Source organism: Dermacentor silvarum, chromosome 1, assembly GCF_013339745.2.
Source record: "Dermacentor silvarum isolate Dsil-2018 chromosome 1, BIME_Dsil_1.4, whole genome shotgun sequence".
Lineage (NCBI taxonomy): Eukaryota > Metazoa > Arthropoda > Arachnida > Ixodida > Ixodidae > Dermacentor > Dermacentor silvarum.
The window spans coordinates 310,731,275-310,751,994 of NC_051154.1; the positions used below are offsets into that span (position 1 = coordinate 310,731,275).

The 20,720-nt window shown below is 46.0% G+C and overlaps 1 protein-coding gene across 1 annotated transcript in view; it reads right to left on the reverse strand.

The window, feature by feature from the left end:
* Positions 1-19,302, reverse strand: part of LOC119442296 (uncharacterized) — a 53,248-nt gene extending 33,946 nt beyond the window's left edge. Inside the window, exons 1-5 of the mRNA XM_049661562.1 lie at positions 19,145-19,302; positions 18,733-18,840; positions 3,282-3,489; positions 1,926-2,032; positions 1,529-1,761 (exon numbers count right to left, since the gene is read on the reverse strand). Coding sequence (XP_049517519.1) covers positions 1,529-1,761; positions 1,926-2,032; positions 3,282-3,489; positions 18,733-18,840 — 656 coding nt within the window. The 5' untranslated portion in view covers positions 19,145-19,302. The remainder of the gene's footprint in view (positions 1-1,528; positions 1,762-1,925; positions 2,033-3,281; positions 3,490-18,732; positions 18,841-19,144) is intronic.
* Positions 19,303-20,720: the final 1,418 nt, after the last annotated feature.

Sequence of the window (20,720 nt, forward strand, 5' to 3'; positions counted from 1 at the left end):
ACCTTAATCGAGAAAGTGTAAGAATTGGGTTGAAGATGAATATGCAGAAGACAAAGACAAAGTTCCATAGCCTGGCAAGGCAAGAAGAATTCAGTATCATCAGTCAGCCTCTAGAATCTGTAAAGGAGTATGTTTACCTAGGTCAATTACTCACAAGGGAGCCCGGATCATGAGAAGGAAATTTACAGAAGAATAAAATTGGGTTGGAGTGCATACGGCAGGCATGCCAAATCCTGACTGGGAGCTTACCACTGTTGTTGAAAAGAAAAGTGTACAATCATTGCATTCTACCGGTGCTAAGATAGTGGGCAGAAACTTGGAGGTTAACGAAGAAGCTCGAGAACAAGTTAAGGATTGCTCAATGAGCGATGGAACGAATAATGTTCGGCCTAACGTTAAGAGACAGGAAGAGAGCGGTTTGGATAAGAGAGCAAAATTAGATAGCCAATTTTCTAACTGACATTAAGAGAATAAAATGGAGCTGGGCAGGCCATGGAGATGGGCGTAGAATGGATAAACGGTGGACCATTAGAGTTACAGAATGGACACCAAGAGAACGGAAGCGCAGTCGTTGACGGGAGAAAACTAGGTGGGGTGATGAAGTTAGCAAATTTGCAAGGGCAAGGTGAAGTCATCTAGCGCAAGACAAGGCTAATTGGAGATCGCAGGGAGAGGCCTTCGTCCTGCAGTGGACGAAAGCCTCTCCCTACGATCTCCGATTATCCCTGACTCCCCCTGGAAGTAATTGACCTAGATAAACGTACCCATTTACAGACTTAGAGGCTGATGATGAATTAATCAACTTCTCAAATATGATAATTAGAATAAAAGTGTCAATGAGAAAATTGTAGAGCAACATGAAAAACTCCAAATACAGCTTTCTGTTGCTCAATACGTGCTACTAAGCAGTGTTTTTCCGAGCGTGAAAGAAGCCCGCCATACACGCAAAATTGCCGCGCCAATGGCCACTCGAGGCATTTCGCGTTTACTGCCAGTTTAACATTGAAGATCGATATAGGATGCAAAAGGTGAGCAGAACAAAAAACTATCGGACGTGTTCGATGGTTGGTTTTCTCGTATATGTTTGCTTTCGTCCTTCGTACAGCCGACTATGTGTAAAAATACTGAACCTTTGCTGCATATACGGGCATTGCGCGAATGTGCAAGCAGTGTTGTCGGTGTGCAGAACTTCGCACAAGTTACGCAATACGTAATCAATTTACGTAAGTTTACAATTACTTACAATTTTCAATAAATCAACAATTTATCCGTAATCAATTTACAATTTACGTAATTAGGTACATACAGTCACTATTCAATTTACGCTGCCTGTCACAATCCTACCGCAAAAAGCGAGGATAATTACTACAAGTTAAATTATTGCAAACATAGCTTTGAAAATCCGGCGATGCAGTTCATGAAATTAAGCTCAGGCACATATCCCCGTAGGAGCATGAAGTTTAGTCTCGCAGCGAGCAAACGAAATGCGCACAGGAGCAGACACTGGATAATAATTATAATTTTTCACCTGTTAGCCTGCACACTGGCAACAAGCGAATCGTGGTAGTGCACTACCATCTTGGGCTTTCCAGTGGTGCCACTTGTCGAGTTCATGTAGCAGATACGGTTCATTTGGTACTCGACGGAGGGCGCTGCTAAACTGCATGCTACAGTGCCCATCTTGATTAACTCGCTCCACAAGACAACTGCGCCTTCCGCGCCATGTGGCACACTCGTAGGTTCGCCCAAAGAGATGATGCGCTGAAATGAAAAATGAAACTCCGTTTTGTTTCGAGAATCGTTGCAACATACCGCAGCGCAATCGCTTAGTCACCCAAGCAGCTAATTTCCACATCGGACTCAGGTTTAGTAAAATGGCACGTTGATAAGAACGAAATTTTCAGCCCTACAAATAGGGATCTCACTTTGATGGTCGGTAGCCTCGCCTTCAGTTCGAGCGCTGAGTCAATGTTGCTTGGCTCGCAGCAGATAGCAGTGAACTCGATGTCTTTCATCCACTCAGTGAGAACCTCTGCAAACAAGGTGGCCCTCCGTGTTGGACATGTCAATTGATGAACTTGCATACTTTCTAGGTTAACGTAATCTTCACCCGTGTTTCTGCATATATTTTCCAAATTTCTAATTGCATCTTATTTGTCATCCTGAAGTATCATCTTGATGCTCCTCTACAAAGCTTGAACGACGAGTGAAAAGAAGACACGCCGCCAATGCTGGTGAGTAATTCACTTCATTATACCTTGACATGCGTAGTTACATAAAAGCACAGTTGAACCGCTCGACTCTATTTAATGCATCTGAACCTGGCCTTTAGGTAGAACTGCATATGTTCAGTGGTGGGCCTGCTGTTCTGCATTTATATGTCCATGTCCATGTTCTTATTTTTTTTTCTTGCTACAGTTTACTTTTCATGCAGGCTGAGATCCGGCCAACCTGTGCCATAATGATTGACGTGGCAATGTTGTTGCTCTAAGCTAGGGATAATGAACGACAGGAGAGGTACGGACCATACTCCGTTCCCCACATAGCAGTCAACGCTGTGTAGGCTAAAGAGGCTTCTTGCAGTGGCTTCGTTCGCACTTGGATCTAGTTCGATGTTTTTTGACCGCAATTGTGTGCAATGTTTTTTATATAGGCTCAGTATTGAATGAAATAAGTTTTATTCCTTAGAAACACACGCAGTGTGGTATACGGCTGCTAATGCGCTGTTGAAGATAATTTTTAATTTTGTTTTTCTTTTCTGGGTTTTTTTAATTTTTTACTCTGAAACACAGAAAGCCATTGCGACATATGGCAGACAAAGTGGCGTGTTTCGAGTAGTGTAGAAGGAGTCGACCAGCCCATGCGAGAGCGACGGAACTGAACATGCACCTGAGTCTGCATAAAGCGGAAGTTCAAAGACTGAGATGAAGATGTGCCTCATACAGCAATCCGTGAACCCCCATTCCTTTCCCACCTAGTCCCCAACAGGGGCCTAGAGCCGTCCGCTTCCTTAAAATAAAGGCTTTATTCATTCATTGATTCATTCATTTGCAACCCGTCGTGAGGAGCCTAATCTGCATGCTCACGCGAGCGACCACTGCTGGCGCGCAGCGAAGTATGGACGGTTCGCTTGGCGAAGCATAGACGGAACGCGCGGAGTGATAACTTTTCTTGGCTGAACTTCTTGCGTAACTTCCACAGCATTCACTGCTCTGTATGGAACGGAGTATAGTCGTCTCTCTCCTACTTTTGTCAACGGCTACTCGGAGCGTGAGCCATACCAATTGCATATCCCGGGTAGTCGTAGGCGACACCCACGTTCGCACAAGCTGCGCCCAGAAATATGGGCAGCAGCTCGAGACGATTGGCCACGATGAGACACAGTTTGTCACCGGCGCAGAGACCTAGGCTTTCCAAGGCAGCGTGGACTGCCACCACCTGATTTGCCAGTTCGCCGTACGTTCGCTCCTCGTGTGACGTGGCATTTATCTGCGAAGCAAGAAAGACAGCAGGCGTACTGTTTGTGCGGTCTTCGGCACCATATTTTGTAAAGTGCGCATGTTCATTGCCAAAAGTACACGAGCCACTAGGTTCGTGGCTTACACTCACACTGTCCCCGTCATACGGGCGTGCTACATAGCTGATTCACAAAGTATGGCAAAGTTCGTTTTAGTACTTGGTACACAAAGCCTGTGACCAGCGCTTTCACCGGGCACTGACGAAACACCTGAAGAACTATACCTTGTGCAGTTCAGAGATGTGCGATAACCTCTGAATGCGCGTATGGCAGAGCTATTGATATTTTACTATAGCAGGTAATAGACTTCCTCTTTTATTCCGGGTCACAGACTCATTCTTGAGGACCAGGTTCTTTTTTTGACGACTCCGCAAGCTTCAGTACTATACACATGTGCAACGGGAGCTCCAGTTGTTATCGGCCTTCGTTTGTTGGCATTGTCGCGTTGGCCCAGTGGATATGGCGTTTTGCAGCTGAGCACGAAGTCACGGGTACGATTCTTGATTACGAAGGCCACACTCCGATGAGGGAGGAAGGCAAAAATGCTTGTGCTCTGAGATTTAGGTGCAACTTAGTGATTGCCAGTTGTTCAAAATTATCCTGAGCTTCTCACTATGGAGTATCTGCAAGTATTTTTTTATCATTTATATTTTTGCATTTGCTTTGGGGCCCAAAGTCAATATATAATTTGATTATATACTTTTTGCTAAATATAGGTTTCAATGGCGTAGGAGCTGGTTCTCACTATACTGAAGCAAGAATGTTTACCGTGTACTCGAGCACAAAGGTTGTTAACGAATTGTCATAGGTGTAAGATTTGTCAGCCGTGGCAAATTTGGCTAAAGCTTTTGTTAGTAGAAATTTGAAAGTGTTTTCTAATGGCACTAAAAGTTCGTCTCCTAGTTAAGTGCTAGGTGCAGTAGTATTCGATGTGTGTAAAATGCAGTGTGTTTCATCGATCAATTTCATACCATGCGCAAGAAATTAGAGTATGTGGAATGATCGTTCTAGCAACTTTAATGGTTCTTGGCATGTTAGGAATACAAGCAGTTGCTCATTCAACAGACAAACTCAGTTGTTTTTTTCTGCTCTATTCCAAGGCGACAGATGACGCCTTCATAGAAGTTGTACCTGTGCCGACAGTTTCTTTATGCCCGTAAAACTGGCTTCAGAATGTGGAGGTTGATTTTAGTCCGTTCATTATACTTGAATTGAGAATATTTACGTCCTTCAAGTGCAATCTGAGGTCTTGGTGTGGTAATAAGAAATTGGAAGCTGGCAATGTCCGCTCTTATGTTTCCCCTTAAACCAAGGTGGCTCGGTATCCAATACCGCACAATTTTGCATTATTTAGGTTTTGGGCACTCAGCTAGGACTTTCTGAACTACATTATGTTTCCTGCAGAGCATGTTGCTTGCAGTGCATTCAGGTAATCAATAACCATAGTGGACTGAGTAATTTCGTGATATTTTATGTAGTTTATTGTCATTGGTATGGCATAAACTTCAGCTGTAAAAATGTTTGTTCTGTCATGAAGTCGCCAAGCTAACTCATGACTGTTTCCAACCACGGCAGAACGAACCTTTATGGGTCGATATTCTTGATCCGTCTGTAAATAACTGAATAAATGAATAGCGTGTTCATAAAGTGTAAAAGTCTTGTAAAACTTGTTGAAATAAAGTGTAAAAAAAGAGGTAAACATTGTGTAAGGAACACATAAGTGAGTTTGATTCAGTAATGCGATGTCTGGGAAGTGTTTATTAGTTTTGTTAGTGTGAAGCGAGGTGCGAGCATTTGCACAGCGCGCATGCGTGACGAAAAGTAATACTTTTTTATGCTCACTTTCTGCAAAAATAAACTAGTGAAAGTAAGCACTCGTCCCGAATTTATGTCCTCCCCTCTCTTGATCGTGTTCTTGGCGCCAAATTCATAATTCTTTCTCAATGTATGGCTGCAGAGGCTGGGAATCGAACCTTCGAACTCTTGCTCAGCTGCTGAACCCTGAGTCACAGCCCCCTAGCCACTATACGGCGGGTAGATCTCACTAATTGAAAGATTTTTGTGACATTAGGATAATCCATGTCAAATAATAAACATAAGACATAGGAGAACAGAACTTTCACCCACCGTGGTGGCGTAGTGGCCTTAGGGTTGCGCTGCTAAGCCTAAGGACGCGTTATCGAGTCCCGACCGCGGCGGCTGCATTTCGATGGCGGCGAAGTGCAAAAACGCTCATGTACCGTGCGTTGGGTGCACGTGAAAGAACCCAAGGTGGTCAAAATTATTCCGGAGCCCTCCACTGCGGCGTGCCTCATAATCATATCTTGGTTATAGCACGTAAAACCCCAGAATTTATAATTATTTAAAATTCATCAGAACTTTATTCACTCCACCAGTACATTGGTGCCCTTAAGCGTGGGGATGGCTGGATAAACACTGCATAACGGCATATCAATTGGCGGTGCATCCATTATTAGAGATGATTAGTGACTTAGATGCTATAGCATTATGTCTTATGGTTGGAAGGTAATTGCTATGGTTGGCGGGTAAACGCCGAACATACCTAGTGACTTACCTCCAATGACGCAAGTTGGCATCAGAGTGGTTTATTGAAGACAAATACACCTTGATTTGCGGCTACATTGTTGTGTATGCACTATTCATTTCTAGTTGGAAAGCTCACGAGAAAGTAACTAAAATGAGAATGTTCAGTCTTTCTCTGCAGCAATGTCTCAATATTTTTTAAGGCAGCCGCAGCATTGTCTACGAAAACTTGATGTGAAGGCTTCAAACGGCGAAGTAATTTTCCGAAAGAAAAAAAAGAAATTTGGCCAGAATCTCATTTACGATGACTTTTCAACTATGCGATTAGCCGAAATGCGTGATGTGTGAAACGTGTACTACCGCCAGGTTCCTCTCATGCTTCACTCTGGACATGCTACGCCATCTAGCGCCGCCGCCACGATGTCCGCGCATATCCAGTGGCACATAACCAGTGGTCGAAGTTGACGTCAAAGAGGCTCTATGAACAGCGGCACATACCTAGCGGCACAAACTTAGTGACACCTGTCCAGTGACCCTAGGGGCCCAAGGGGCACATACCCAAGTTGGCGTCAAAGAGTTTCATGACGAGAACGGCCCAGCGTTCTCGTCAAAGACTGCATTTAATAGACTGCAGATTTTCAGGCTTGGCCCACCAGTTTAGACAGCATTATCTTTGGGATTTCGCCATTTTAAAGCGAAACTTTGTTTGCAAGCCTTCCCGGACTTTCTTGTCCGTGGCTGCTGGCTGGGTGCGGCCGCTATGCCAATACCTCGCACGCAGGACAGCACTAGCATTTTTAGTACCCTTATACCTGTCCGCGATCGCTGGCCTTGTTTTCTATGAAATTACTCGGTGATAAAACAAATGATAACTATGCGTTCTGATTAGAACAAATATACGTCAGAGCACAATTTATTTAATAAACCAAACCTTTATAGCCTATGTATGCCTACTTATTTATGTATTAGGCAATAACGGCACGTATACTTCTATCATGCCAACGCCAACTAGCTCTTTCAAATGATTGCCGCGTCTTGATAATGATGATGATGATGATGATGTCCATACCATGGCACATACCCACAACGAGGGATTAGCCAAGAAGCGTGCGTTACATGTAAAATAAATTAGAAATGAACAAATACAAGAAAATATAGGAGTTGTCACACTACGTAGCTCGGGTGCGCGAGAGCACATGCGCGTGTGCCAGTTTCCATTACGCCAAAGATGCATGCATGAAATGTGTAAATTTATAGTAATTTATTAACTACTTCACAAAAGCTTCGCTTCCCATAGATTCCAAAAATGTGCGTGGTATCTGAAAAATATTTTGTTAAATAGATAGATAGATAGCGGGAAAGAAAACAGGTCTGACAATGCCAATACTGCTATTCGCCTTAAAAACTGCAATGGTTCCAACAGCCCACGATGCATGATCCCTCTTTTACAGCGCCGCCCTTAGGCGCCCGTTCCTACGGCGAGTGTCGGCGTCCCTCGACGTAACCGAGCTTACGAGGACAGCGAAAGATGAAAGAGCGAATGCGGAGCCCAGTGGGGGATGAAAGACTGTGATAGCTAAGAGAGCGCGAGGAGGAAAGCCGAGGAGGAGGGTATGGCGAAAGCGTGAGAAGAAAAGCCTACTGCTGAGCAAGATGGGCTCTTTGGCGACGATGGCTACAAGATGGCACCAGAGTCGCGCGCTTCTGCTGTTCACCGATGACGCCAACCATAAGGCATGCGGTGAGCCCGTCCACCGATACAATATATGGAAATAAAGCACTGCATCAGAGGAGGTCTGTCTTCGGCGGCTGCTGTCAATCCCGGACACGCGTCATCCACGCGCTGCCTCTCGCAATTTCCTGATTAGCGAGAAAGTCGCGCTGCCATTTCGCTCCGTTTGCAACATGCCATACGAATTGTCCGCGCCAACCAATATATGGCGAAATGAAAATAGCTATAAAGCTGCGCTCAATTTTCGCATTAGGGAGCATCGTAATCATCGGTGAATTTTTTTCGCAAGGAAACTACTCGTATGGCGGTTGAATTTCTGTCCAAAATGATTCCAAGATTGTTAACGCTTTGTTGCCCAAGTCAAAAGTACTGTTACAGTGCTGGGAACAAGGTGGAAGAAGAAGGGCACGAGCTGGTGTCGGAAGACAACAACGTTAGGGACTTGCCTGTGCAAGTCGACGGCGACGGCGTGCTCTGGCGTTCGGAAGCGTTCGCTGTGGCTCCTGTCTCTTGGCCAGGTTTTGGGTGATATTAGGCTTTACTAACCTTATTTATTGAGGTATCACTTACTCTAACATCAACTTCATTCTAGGCTAATGTCCAAGAACTCCCCCGGCGGTTGTTTTTTCCCTTGGACGGCCTCTACTCCAACGGATGAATTACCTCTAGATTTGTTCATCCACAGGGGTGTGAGCAGCATCCCGGTGGCTCTGGTTCCTTCAAATGGAGGCTGTATACATCTGACCAACCCCCAGGCGATCCAGAAAGCTCTGCAGGCTGCTACATCTTCATACCAGACCATCACGGAAGTGAAGCAGTTCGGCCGCGGAGGTACCATGTGTCAATCACCAGACCAGACCTGTGTCGCGGAGTAGCTTAAGTGTTCATCTTTCGCGTCATTACCGGCGAGTGCCTACATCCCTGCTCACCTCGCCTGCACTAAGGGAATAGTCAGTGGTGTCGATGCTGATCTTTCTCCCGCTGAAACACTAGAGAGGTTGTCTGGAACTGGAGTAATTGCTGTTTACCGATGCAATCGAATGGTAGACAATAAGCGGTCCCAACAGAATCGGTGATTGCAACTTTTGCTGGAACTTCCTGCCCATCAGAACTAAAGGTGTGGCCCCTTGTGTTCAGAGTTGAACCCCTGGCATCGCGTCCGCTTCAATGCCGTAATTGCTGGCGGTACGGCCATAGTATGGCAGGGTGTAAGTCTAGACAACGTTGTTGCGCATGTGGGGAGGAACACGCTCAAAGTGATTGTAGTGCCCAAGAAGAGCGATGCTGTCTCTGTGACGGAAATCACCCAGCCGATTATTCTAACTGTTCTGTTAGGGCTCAAGAATTGCAAGTGATTGAAATAATAGACCGACGACGCTGCTCTAGTGTGGAGGCACTAAACATGGTGAAAGAAAGGGCATCTGGCTATGCGGGGATTCTAGGCAGACAAAATCTTGCCACGGACCTATCACTTACTGCAACTATAGAGGCCGCGGTGGAAAAGGCATTAACCAAAGCTGTGGAACGGTTGGCAATGAGCCTGGGTGAATGTATCTCACAGGCCATCTCTAGTCATTTGTCTCATTTGATGCAAACTACCTGCCCAACTCCTGTGACAACGCAAACAGTTGATCCTGAGCTCCAAGCTAGTCATAAAAGCTCAGATACGGTTCCTTCCAATGATGATATTGAACCTTCGACTTCCTCTTCCACGGGCCCTACAACTGGTAATCTGATTAACACAGATTTGGAAATGACAGAGGTGGAAAAAAATTCTCGAGCATATAAAAGAACCATGTCTTCTATCAATGAAGACTCTTCCCCCGGTCGTCACTCAAAAGCTAAGAAAAGTCAGTCCAGTGCTGTGCTAAAGCAAAGCATTCTACTGAAGGCAGTTTCGGCTGCTGCACTTTCAAAACATAGGATCGCTAAAAGTGCTTCAGTAGAACTGCCGCTCTTTATACTCTGCTTCAGTAGATTTATCTTGTCTAACTTCTCAACTTAATCCTGATTTAATTATGTCACAAGAAACGTGGCTAAATCCTGCGAAATCTTTTCAAATAAAGTTTTACAGATCATTTCGTTTAGACCGTCCTACAAGAGGGGGCGGATTAATTACACTCATTTAATCTAGAATTTGCCATAAGGCTAAAATTTCATTTCAAGTTTCTACTCCAGAGTGTGAAATCCTAGCGATAGAGGTACTTCTTCCTGGATGTTGTCCCTTCACCGTAGTTAATGCATATTTTCCATCTGGCGTACACGACATTAGCACACTGGATAGTGTTATTAACTCTTGTGGACGTGAAATTCTAATCGCAGGTGATTTCAATTCTCACCATATCTCATGGGGTTTAAGAACAGATTTGTGCTGCACCCGACTATGGAACTGGTCGTTGGACAATCGGCTAACGTGTGTTAACTCCGGATCTATTACGTTTGTGCGAGGTCGATCTTACTCTTCAATAGATCTTACATTCTGCGGCCCGAGTCTTTCCGTAACTTCTTGGTCGACTGTTGAGTGTTCGACAAGCAGTGATCACCTTCCAATAGTATTTGAAGTTGCCCGTCCTGTAACATTTATGAGTGACCAGGTTCGAACTTTCATAAACTACGACATTTTAAAAAAATGCTTACGAAATGTCCTTTCATCTCTGTCTGATGCGCCTACAGAACAAAAAACAACGATTATCTGTTCCGCTTTGGAAAACTCTCGAAAAAAGGCTCAATTTGAGATTAGATTGAATAAAAGAAATTCTTACAGCCCTTGGTGGAATGAAGAATGCACCCGAGACTACAGAAAGAGAAAAGCTGCTTGGAAAAAATTATTACATAACCAGAGTCCCCAAAATTGGAGTGACTGTAAATTTTTTCGAGCAGTCTTTAAACTTACAGTTTCTAAAGCCAAAGATGAATTCGACTGTAAGCATTTTGATTTCTTGTTTAACAATAAAAATAAGCGCGCACTGTTCCGTTTTCTCCGCAGCAGAAAAGTTCTTCCGCGTCAAATTAATATTGACTCTATAATCTTAAGTAGCGATGATATAAAACAATCACTAGAAGAAATTGCGAAGGGATTAGAGATTAGATTTTCTTCCATATTGCCAAGTTATTCTCGCTTACGAAGGGCATCAGATGAGTTTACAGAAATCTCTATGTTGTAATTGGCTGAAATTGTGGAGCGGCTTCCAGATTCAGCTCCCGGCGTGGATGGGGTAACATCTGCTATGATCACAATCTTATTTAAGGAAGCTTCTGATGACCTTTTAGCTGTTGTAAATTACTCAATTCGGTTTTCATGGATTCCGTCTGCGTGGAAAATCGCTAAAATCATCCCAATTCTTAAAAATCACGGGGAAGGATATACAATAGATAATATTAGACCAATTGCCCTAACTTCAAATTTGGTTAAATTAATCGAAAGAATTCTATATAACCGTATGATTAAATTTATACAGAACAAAGACTTGCTTAGCCCCCGCCAAATTGGATCCCGACCATCATGTTCCATTTGGCATGCTCACGTGGACTTAGAAAGTAGAATAAAATTAGCACCGCGACAGAGGCAAATAGGTGCTCTCGTGACGTTGGACATTTCCAAAGCATACGACAGCGTAGAAAACTTAATCGTATTAGATATATTGCGAAGTCTAGAGGTTCCAAATTATTTTTCAAACTGGATTGATGAATTTTTAAATGGAAGAACATTTTACTGCTCTCTAAGAGGCTTTTCCTTGAGTATTTATAATCAATCACGTTGTGTTCCTCAAGGAGCTGTCACTTCACCATTACTTTTTAACATTCTGATGTGTTCCATTCCTCTTCATCAAGATGTACAAACATACGTATACGCAGATGACATTGCTTTCTACGCCTCAGGCAGTGATATCCACTCTCTATATTATCGACTACAGAACTACCTCGATGCCATAGAAACCTGGTTAAACAAAATTCGCCTTTCACTAAACGTTAGAAAATGCTCGATATTGGTTTTAACCCTTAACAATCCCGTTAACATATCGCTATCTTATCGCCTCGAGACTATACCTCAAGTGGAGTCTGTGAAATATTAGGTGTAGTATATGACGGTTCCCTCAGCTGGCTCGGCAATATTGACCATATAGTTAAAAAGGAGTGAGAGCCGTTGGTATGCTTCGTAAGCTGTGCAACAGTCGGTCAGGAATGCGGAGAGATCCACTTTTAATGATATATAAAATGTATGTGCGGCCCATCTTAGAATTTGGATGTGTATTATTTTCTGGTGCGCCAGCTTATAAATTACATCCCCTTGTTCTGCTTGAGCGGGAAGCCCTACGACTCTGTTGTGGATTACCGAAATGTGTTGCCAATAACATACTACACCAAGAAGTCAGGTTGCCCTCAATGTTGTGTAGATTTCGTTTACTAACGGTGCAAACACTCTTAAATTGCATGAATCCCCTATTACAAGATTAGAATACATATTCCTTTCCCAGCCTGCACTATTCTTCGGAATACACTGGCCTCGTTTTCATACACCCCAGGTGGTCTTCGTACAAACATTAATCAATCCCTTAAATATACGTATCTGGGAGGTGCCGCCTATTTGTGATGTGCGAGAGAACCTACAAATCATATATGATGACATCTACCCAACCAACGCAAAACTCCTTTCATATAATATATTAAACGGCCTATTACAAGACCATTTATTAAGTTTATCTATAAGTACGGTCATTGCGACAGACGCCTCACAGTGTGAAGAAAAATCTGGAATTGGCATTTTCTCTCCTGGTCTAGATTGGTCATTCGCAATCAGGATTCCGGACTTCTTTTCCGTATTTCTGGCTGAATTTCTAGCTGTAGTTCTAGCCCTACGCAAACTAAATTCATCAATATCGGCGGTAGTAATAATAACACATTCTTTATCTTTATGTTCCTCGCTCACAGCAAATAGTGTCACTAACCTTTTACGTACATTTCATTTTCTAGTGCCTGCCCACATAAACTTAATTAGATTGCTTTGGGTGCCTGGACATAAGGATTAGTCATGAACGAAATGGCTGACAGTCTCGCGAGAGCGGCCCTCAGTGGCCCTGTATTACGATTACTTCCTACAATAGCTTACCTAACGACTACTATATCCAGGAGATATTCAATTATTCAAGACTTCTTGAATCCAGCTATAGTTAATTTCTCAGAATATCCACACCTCCTATTCCCTTGGCCCAAAAATTCCTTTCACACCAGAAAAACTGAAGTCATCTTTACCCGATTACGTTGTCGGGTACCAATATTAAACTTCTATCGTCACAGGGCTGGTCTGGTGCCGTCCCCTCTGTGCCCATTCTGTGCAGAAGATGAAACAATAGATCATTTTTTTCATATTCTGCCGCTGTTTTTCTTCTTTAAGGAAAAATATTCTAGAATCAAAATTTACACAGCTTGGTTTAAGCTTTTATATTCTAAACATCCTTTCTTTAGGAGCCTCCTCTCTTGGAAAGTGCCACAGGGATATTTGCTCAGCCGTGGAGGAATTTATAAGTGCTTCAAATAGATTTTCTTGAATTCTTAAATATTTTATTTTTGTTCATTTTCTCCAGTTAGCTTTACCGATTTTAGTATTAAAAAGATTGCCTAATTCCATCCAAATCTTGGCCAATCCCCCGCAGTGGGTATGCGCCATCAGATAAGGCATACCATACCCTACCATACCATGCCTGCGCTGCCTGTCTCTTGTAATATCAGCTGTAAATAGATTTCACTGTTACTTTAATCCTTGTGTCACATTGCAGGGTGCGTCTCATGCGAGACGGAGATGCGAACCGGACGTAGCCTGGCCGTTACCACCATGCCGACTGACGAAGCGGCTACAACAACGGCGACCACAATGGTGCCCACCATGCCAATCGTCATGTTGGCTCAGCCCCGCGACCCTGGCACGTTTACGGGTACCGACAACCTGGACGTCGAATATTGGCTCCGGCTGTACGAGCGTGTCAGGGAAAGTAACAGGCGGAATCAGACCGTTATGTTAGCCAATCTGATCTACTACTTGAAAGGCACGGCAAGGGTCTGGTTTCAGACACACGAAGACGAGCTAACGAGTTGGGAGCAATGCAAGAAAAAGCTCTGCGACCTTTTCGGGAGGACAGTTGGGCGACAACGAGCCGCGAAGAAGGAACTCGGAACTCGTGTCCAGACTTCAACCGAGTCATACGTGACGTATATTCAGGGCGTTCTTGCCCTTTGCCGCAAGGTGGACAAGCGAATGCCGGAAGATGAAAAGGTGAACCATGTGCGGAAGGGCATAGCTGACGATGCCTTTAACCTGCTCGTGTACAAGAACTGCACCAGCATCGACGACCTCATAAGTGAATGCAGACGTTTCGAAGAAGCTAAAGTCCGTCGAATTGTCCATCAGTATACTCGTCTTCCTAATACAGCCGCCACATCATCGTGCGACGACCATTCCGCGCCTCAGCCGCCCATGCCCGAAAGCATTATGCGCATCGTTCGCCGAGAGATAGAGGCCGCATCGCCGGTTAACTCCCAGACGTATGCCCCGAACGATTTTCGACCGACGGTTTCCCTAATCCAATCTGTCGTTCGCGAAGAACTGGCGAACCTTGGTGTTCCCTCCGTTTGCCCCATCAACCCATCCGACGCCTTTACTACTACTGTCCCGGCTCCGCGGAGTTAGTATCTCTCACGCCCCTATCGTAACCCAATGGAATGGCGAACACCAGATGACAGGCCTATTTGCTTCAACTAATGACATGTTCGCCATATTTCTCGTCACTGGCGCAACACCTGGACACCCTCATTTCGATCTGCATTCCAACCAGACCATCGCTCACCAGGTAGTCACCCGCCACAGGAAGAACCCACAGAGCCTTACCACCGTGCTGAGGCCTCGCCACCTACATGGCAGAGTCGTTCGCCTTCTCCTCGACGGCCCCTGCCTCGCCCAGCTACTCTTCGCCGTTCTCCGTCGCCCATGTACCGGCGCTCGTCGGAAAACTGACGGGTGCAGCTCCGAGGGGTGACGCTGCTACATCGACCCGGACTGAAATTCCTCTGCTGACTCTGCCGACGGATATAAATTTACTTCAGGTGTTTGTGGATGGTGTTCTTGTAACGGCTTTAAATGATACCGGCGCGCACATCTCTGTCATGAGTGACCATCTTCGTCGACGCCTGACTAAAGTCATCGCACCTGCTGCGTCCTGTGTTGTGCGGGTCACCGACGGCAGAACGCCGGCCGTCATAGGAATGTGCGCTGCTTGTGACAGTGTCGCCGGCCGTCAGACCTCTGTTATTTTCCCTATTCTGGAAGAATATCCCCGCGACGTTATTTTGGGTCTCGATTTTCTATGAGCGCTTTCGGCGTTGATTGATTGCTCCACGGGACTGGTTCAACTCGATTTGCCCTGCTCTTCTGACCCTCCTGAGGAAGTTTCCAGCAGATTGTGTTCACCGAGCACATTCGTTTGCCCCCCAAGCTATGCCATGTGTCGTTCTTTCGCCCTCCCCACCTGTGCCTGACGGCGATTACATCGTCTCTCCTATTTCGAACGTCCCTCTGGCCCATACCTTTGCGCTTCCTCACACTGTCGTCAATGTTACGAACAATTCTACGTACCTGCCTATTCTAAACGTCGGACCATACAGCCACGTTCTACCGCAAGACATAGCTTTAGGCACGCTGTCATCTTGCGAAGACTACCATCTCTCGGCCTTGACGATTGAAACGTCATCTCAAGGTGCTTCATCGCCTTCTTCACCAACTACCTTACCCGACTTCTCCAACAAGATTTCTCCTGATCTCGCGCCTCAGCACGCCGACCAGTTGCGTCGTTTGCTCGCCTCATTCAGCGACATTTTTGCTTGGATGGTCGCCCTTTAGAACAGACTTCCATTGCGAAAAACATCATTTACACTGGCGACGCCCATCCGATTACCATATCAGGTTTTCTTGCATGACCGACAAGTTATATTCAAACAGAAGTCAAAAAGATGCTTTCTCGGGGAATAACTGAGCCGTCTTCAAGCCCGTGGGCGTCCCGTGTAGTCCTAGTTAAAAAGGACAACACCTGGTGTTACTGCATGGACTACCGGCAGTTGAATAATATAACTAAAACAGATGTTTACCCTCTCCCCCGCATCGTTGACGTGCTGGACATCCTTCACGGTGCGAAATATTTTTCTACCATCGACCTTCGGTCCGGCTACTGGCATATTGCTGTAGACTACATGGACCGCGAGAAGACAGCGTTGGTAACACCGGATGGCCTATACGAGTTCAAAGTCATGCCTTTCGGCTTGTGTAACGCCCCAGCCATGTTCGAACGTATGATGGACGCACTTCTGCATGGACTCAAGTGGTCCATCTGTCTTTGTTACCTAGATGACGTCATCGTTTTCGCTCCTACGTTTGCCACACACCTCGAGCGCCTTTCATTAGTTCTGTCTGTATTTCGAAATGCTGGCCTCCAGCTTAATTCGTCTAAGTGTCCCTTCGGTCACCGCCAAATCACTATCCTTGGCCATCTTGTTGACTCATCTGGTGTGCGCCCAGACCCAGATAAAGTGCAGGCTGTGCAGAATTTTTGCGTACCGACCAGCGCCGAGGGTGTACGGACCTTTGTGGGTCTGTATTCTTACTTCCGCCGCTTTGTTCAGAACTTTGCGGAAGTCGCCCGACCTCTTACTGCGCTTCTGAAAGGTGATGCTTCATTTTCCTGGGGCCCTGAGCAACCGACCGCCTTCTCGAAGCTCATCTCCCTGTTGACATCTCCACCTATTTTGGCGCACTTCGACCCGTCTGCGCCTACGGAAGTCCGCACTGACGCCAGTGGTCATGGAATCGGTGCCATTTTGTCTCAGCGTCAGCGAGGGAATTACCGTGTGATTGCATACGCAAGTCGTTTGCTTTCTGCTGCTGAACGCAACTGTTCTATCACCGAGCGAGAGTGCCTTGCACTTGTCTGGGCGGTCGCGAAATTTCATCCATACTTATACGGTCGGCCACTTACAGTCACTACAGACCACCACGAGCTGTGCTGGCTCTCTTCCCTGAGGACCCTACAGGCCGCCTCGGTCGCTGGGCATTGCGACTTCAGGAGTACCCGCACACCGTGGCCTACAAGTCGGGTCGTTTACACCAAGATGCCGACTGTCTGTCACGTCATCCTGTCGACCCTCCGGATATTTTTGCGACCTACACTCCTGCTCCTGTTCCCTCGCTCTCTGCATTCGCTGACCTCGCCACCGAGCAGCGCCGTGACCCCTACATACGTGACGTCATGGACAAGCTCGCGTCTGCGCCATCCGACCCCTCCCTTCGACTGTTTCTCCTCCTGGACGGCACGTTGTATCGGCGCAGCATGCACCCTAGAGGTCCCGAGCTGCTCTTTGTCGTTCCCCGCCATCTGCGTGCCACCATTCTCTCTCAGTTACACGATGTACCCACGGCTGGTCACCTTGGCGTCTCTCGCATGTACGATCGTGTACGACGCCGATTCTTTCGGCCCGATCTATACCGATCCGTCTACCGCTACGTCGCTTCTTGCGAGTTATGTCAGCGCCGGAAAAAGCCATCTCTACTCCCTGTTGGTCGCCTTCAACCTATCGACGTGCCATCCCAACCGTTCTTCCGCGTTGGGTTAGACCTGCTTGGACCTTTCCCTATATCTGCTTCCGGCAACAAGTGGATTGCTGTCACTACCGACTATGCAACTCGGTACGCGTTCACCAAAGCTCTTCCGACATCCTGCGCGACCAACGTCGCTGAGTTTCTTTTGCAAGACATCATCCTTCATCACGGCACTCCTCGTCAACTTCATACAGACCGCGGCCGGTATTTCCTCTCCCGAGTTGTGGACCACCTACTCCGTTCCGGCGCCACTAAGCACAAGCTCACTACTGCCTACCATCCGCAGACGAACGGCCTTACTGAGCGCCTTAATCGCACTATCACCGACATGCTATCAATGTACGTTTCCGATGACCACTGTGACTGGGACAATGCTCTCCCCTTCGTCACATTCGCGTACAATTCGTCGTGTCACGACACAGCCGGTTACTCACCATTTTATCTATTGTACGGCCGCAACCCCGTATTGCCTTTCGACACCGCCCTGCCCATCGCTCAGGATTCTACGTCGGAATACGCCCGAGACGTCATTGCCACAGCCGAACAGGCACGTGAAGTTGCTCATCGTCGCCTTTCCATTTCCCAGAACAGGCAGAAGAGCACATATGACGGTCTCCACCGTGACGCTAATTTCCTTCCCGGAGACCTTGTCCTTTTATGGTCTCCTAGCCGCCGCGTTGGCCTATCAGAAAAGCTAATGTCACGCCACGCTGGTCCTTACCGGGTCCTCCACCAGGTGACAGCTGTAACATACAAAATCTCCCCGGTCACGACTCCCACTTGCTCTGCCCAGCCTCCCCGTGACGTCGCGCGTGTTGGCCGCCTCAAACGCTACCAGTCTTCGTCCACATAAGACGCACCGGGACGGTGCTTCCACGCCGGAGGGCCATATGTTACAACGCTGGGAACAAGGTGGAAGAAGAAGGGCACGAGCTGGTGTCAGAAGACAACAACATTAGGGACTTGCCTGCGCTGCCTGTCTCTTGTAATATCAGCTGTAAATAGATTTCACTGTTACTTTAATCCTTGTGTCAGAATACTTTGCGACGCTCAAATCATGTAATGACGGCATGATTCAAAAATTGCAAACGTGGAAAAAAAAGGTTTCGTTTTTTTGCACCACATTTTTTTTTGTGGATGTGATGTTGCTAATGGCTTCGCAACCAAACATTTTGACAAAGCAGTGAATGAAAGCCGGGATTTCCTTTTGCGATAGAACTTTAGTTACGCATGGAAGCCGTGAAGACTTAAAGGGCATTTTTTTTCGTAGATCCGTAACAGTGGCAGGAGATTATGACTCACCCATTTAGAGTTAGGGTTAAGGCGAAGGTGCTCCAGGATGTAGCCGCCGAAATTCTTGTGAAAATCAAGCGCAACGTCGGCGAATGGGCTCTTCAGTATAGTCACCATCTGCGGGGCACATGGAATTTTTTTTATTTATTGTTGGCTGTCTCCACTTATTTACGCATTCATTCGTTGGTTTTGGTTTCACCGGCACTATCCAACATGAGGGCAATATAATTCCTCACTGGCAATTTAACTCGTTTTATTATAGTATCAGCTGAGCCAAGCTTATCGCACTTTCACATATGGGTTTAGATATGTAAACATGCCAGTTAGCTGTTTACAATAATCTTATCTTTTTCTTGAAACACTCGCTGAAAGGGAACTGCTCTTTTTTCGCACTGTAAAAGGCGAAAAAAAAAACCCTTACCGTTCTTGGTTAGACCTATTGCTCCTCCGTTCACCTATGCTCGTCACCCAAACTGCTCAATGACGTGGCGTTCTCGGCTGTTCCCGTGCTCTTTTTATTCAACTCTTGCATGTCAGGCAGTTATTATTCCTTCGTTACATGATTGTGAAGGCTAGGTTGAACGCCTAGCAGACCACCTGCACTGTCGACGTGCACCGGAAACCGGATGCTTCGCACTTGCTGCAGCTAGTCATGCCGCTTAAACTTTATTTTCGAAATAACCCAAGGCATCAATAAAACAGAAAGCACGTCATTGTGCCAGATGTGCTTGCGAACAGCGATCACCGGCACGCTTATTGAAAGTCCTGAGCCCAAGCCAGGCTTTTCTGTGGTGTTTCGCTTAACAGGGTGTTTCACTTCACTTGAGCCAAACCTTAAAAATATGCAAATGCCACGAACAATCAAGAACCAAGGTAATGTTGTTAGCCATCGCTTGGAAATACTTAGATTATTTCATGCATTACACCTAATTATTAATTAGTCCTAATTATTTGTAAACTTCTCAAATATTATAACTAGATGAAAAGTGTCAATGAGAAAATTGTAGAGAAACATGAAAAATTCCCGATACGGCTTTCTGTTGCTCAGTACGCGCTACATAAAAGTGTTTTTCAACGCATGAAAGAAGCCCGCGAATACACGCAAAGTGCGTCGAGCGGCCTTTCGTGCGGCAGTTCTGAGTATCTCCGAGGGCTTCTCTCATGCTTCGGCCAATACAATTATGCAGCGCGTATTGAGAAACAGAAAGCTGTATCGGGAGTTTTTCATGTTGCTCTACAATTCTCCCATTGACACTTTTAATCTAGTTATAATATTTCAGAAGTTCATTATTAAGACTAATTATGTAGGCGGAATGCAAAAAATAATCTGAGTAACTCCAAACGACGGCTAACAACATTACCTTGGTTCTATGCACCTCCGTGGTATTCGCATATTTTTAAAGTTTTGCTCAAGTTACGTGGGACACCCGGTATATACAGAGTGTCCCACTTAACTGCCTGTATGTGCGCTTGTGTGACCTTTTGTGCCCCGGTACAAAGCCTTCTCCCCTTCTCTACTACGCGCTCTACGTGTATCTCAACCCTGCGTGCACGGACGTCCCTTCTAGTGCGAGCATGGACAGTGACGACTCCGTCTCTCCCAGGGCGTGAGAGTTACCAAGAACCTCTAATAAGACGGAGTTTCGCCCGAAAGGCGAAGCATCGATTGCGCTAGCAAATTAGTGGACATCTATACAAAGTAAGGATAGTAGTTTTTTCGACCGCATAATCTTGTAAACATAGGCACACTAACTAAATGAACAAGCATGGTGTCACGCGCGCACAAGCAAATATGAACTCGTCTAACTGGATGACCGCGGAAACTCGATGTCAAGACGCTGGAGTGAGTCAGCACAGCAGCGAGCGAATTGAGCTTCGTGCAGGCTACATTTGCTCGCTGCTGTGCGGACTCATTCCAGCGTATTCACAGCGAGTTTCCGCGGTACGTGGGAGAGCAAGAACACGAAGCCAACGCGTACAGAGCAGCACCGGAAAAC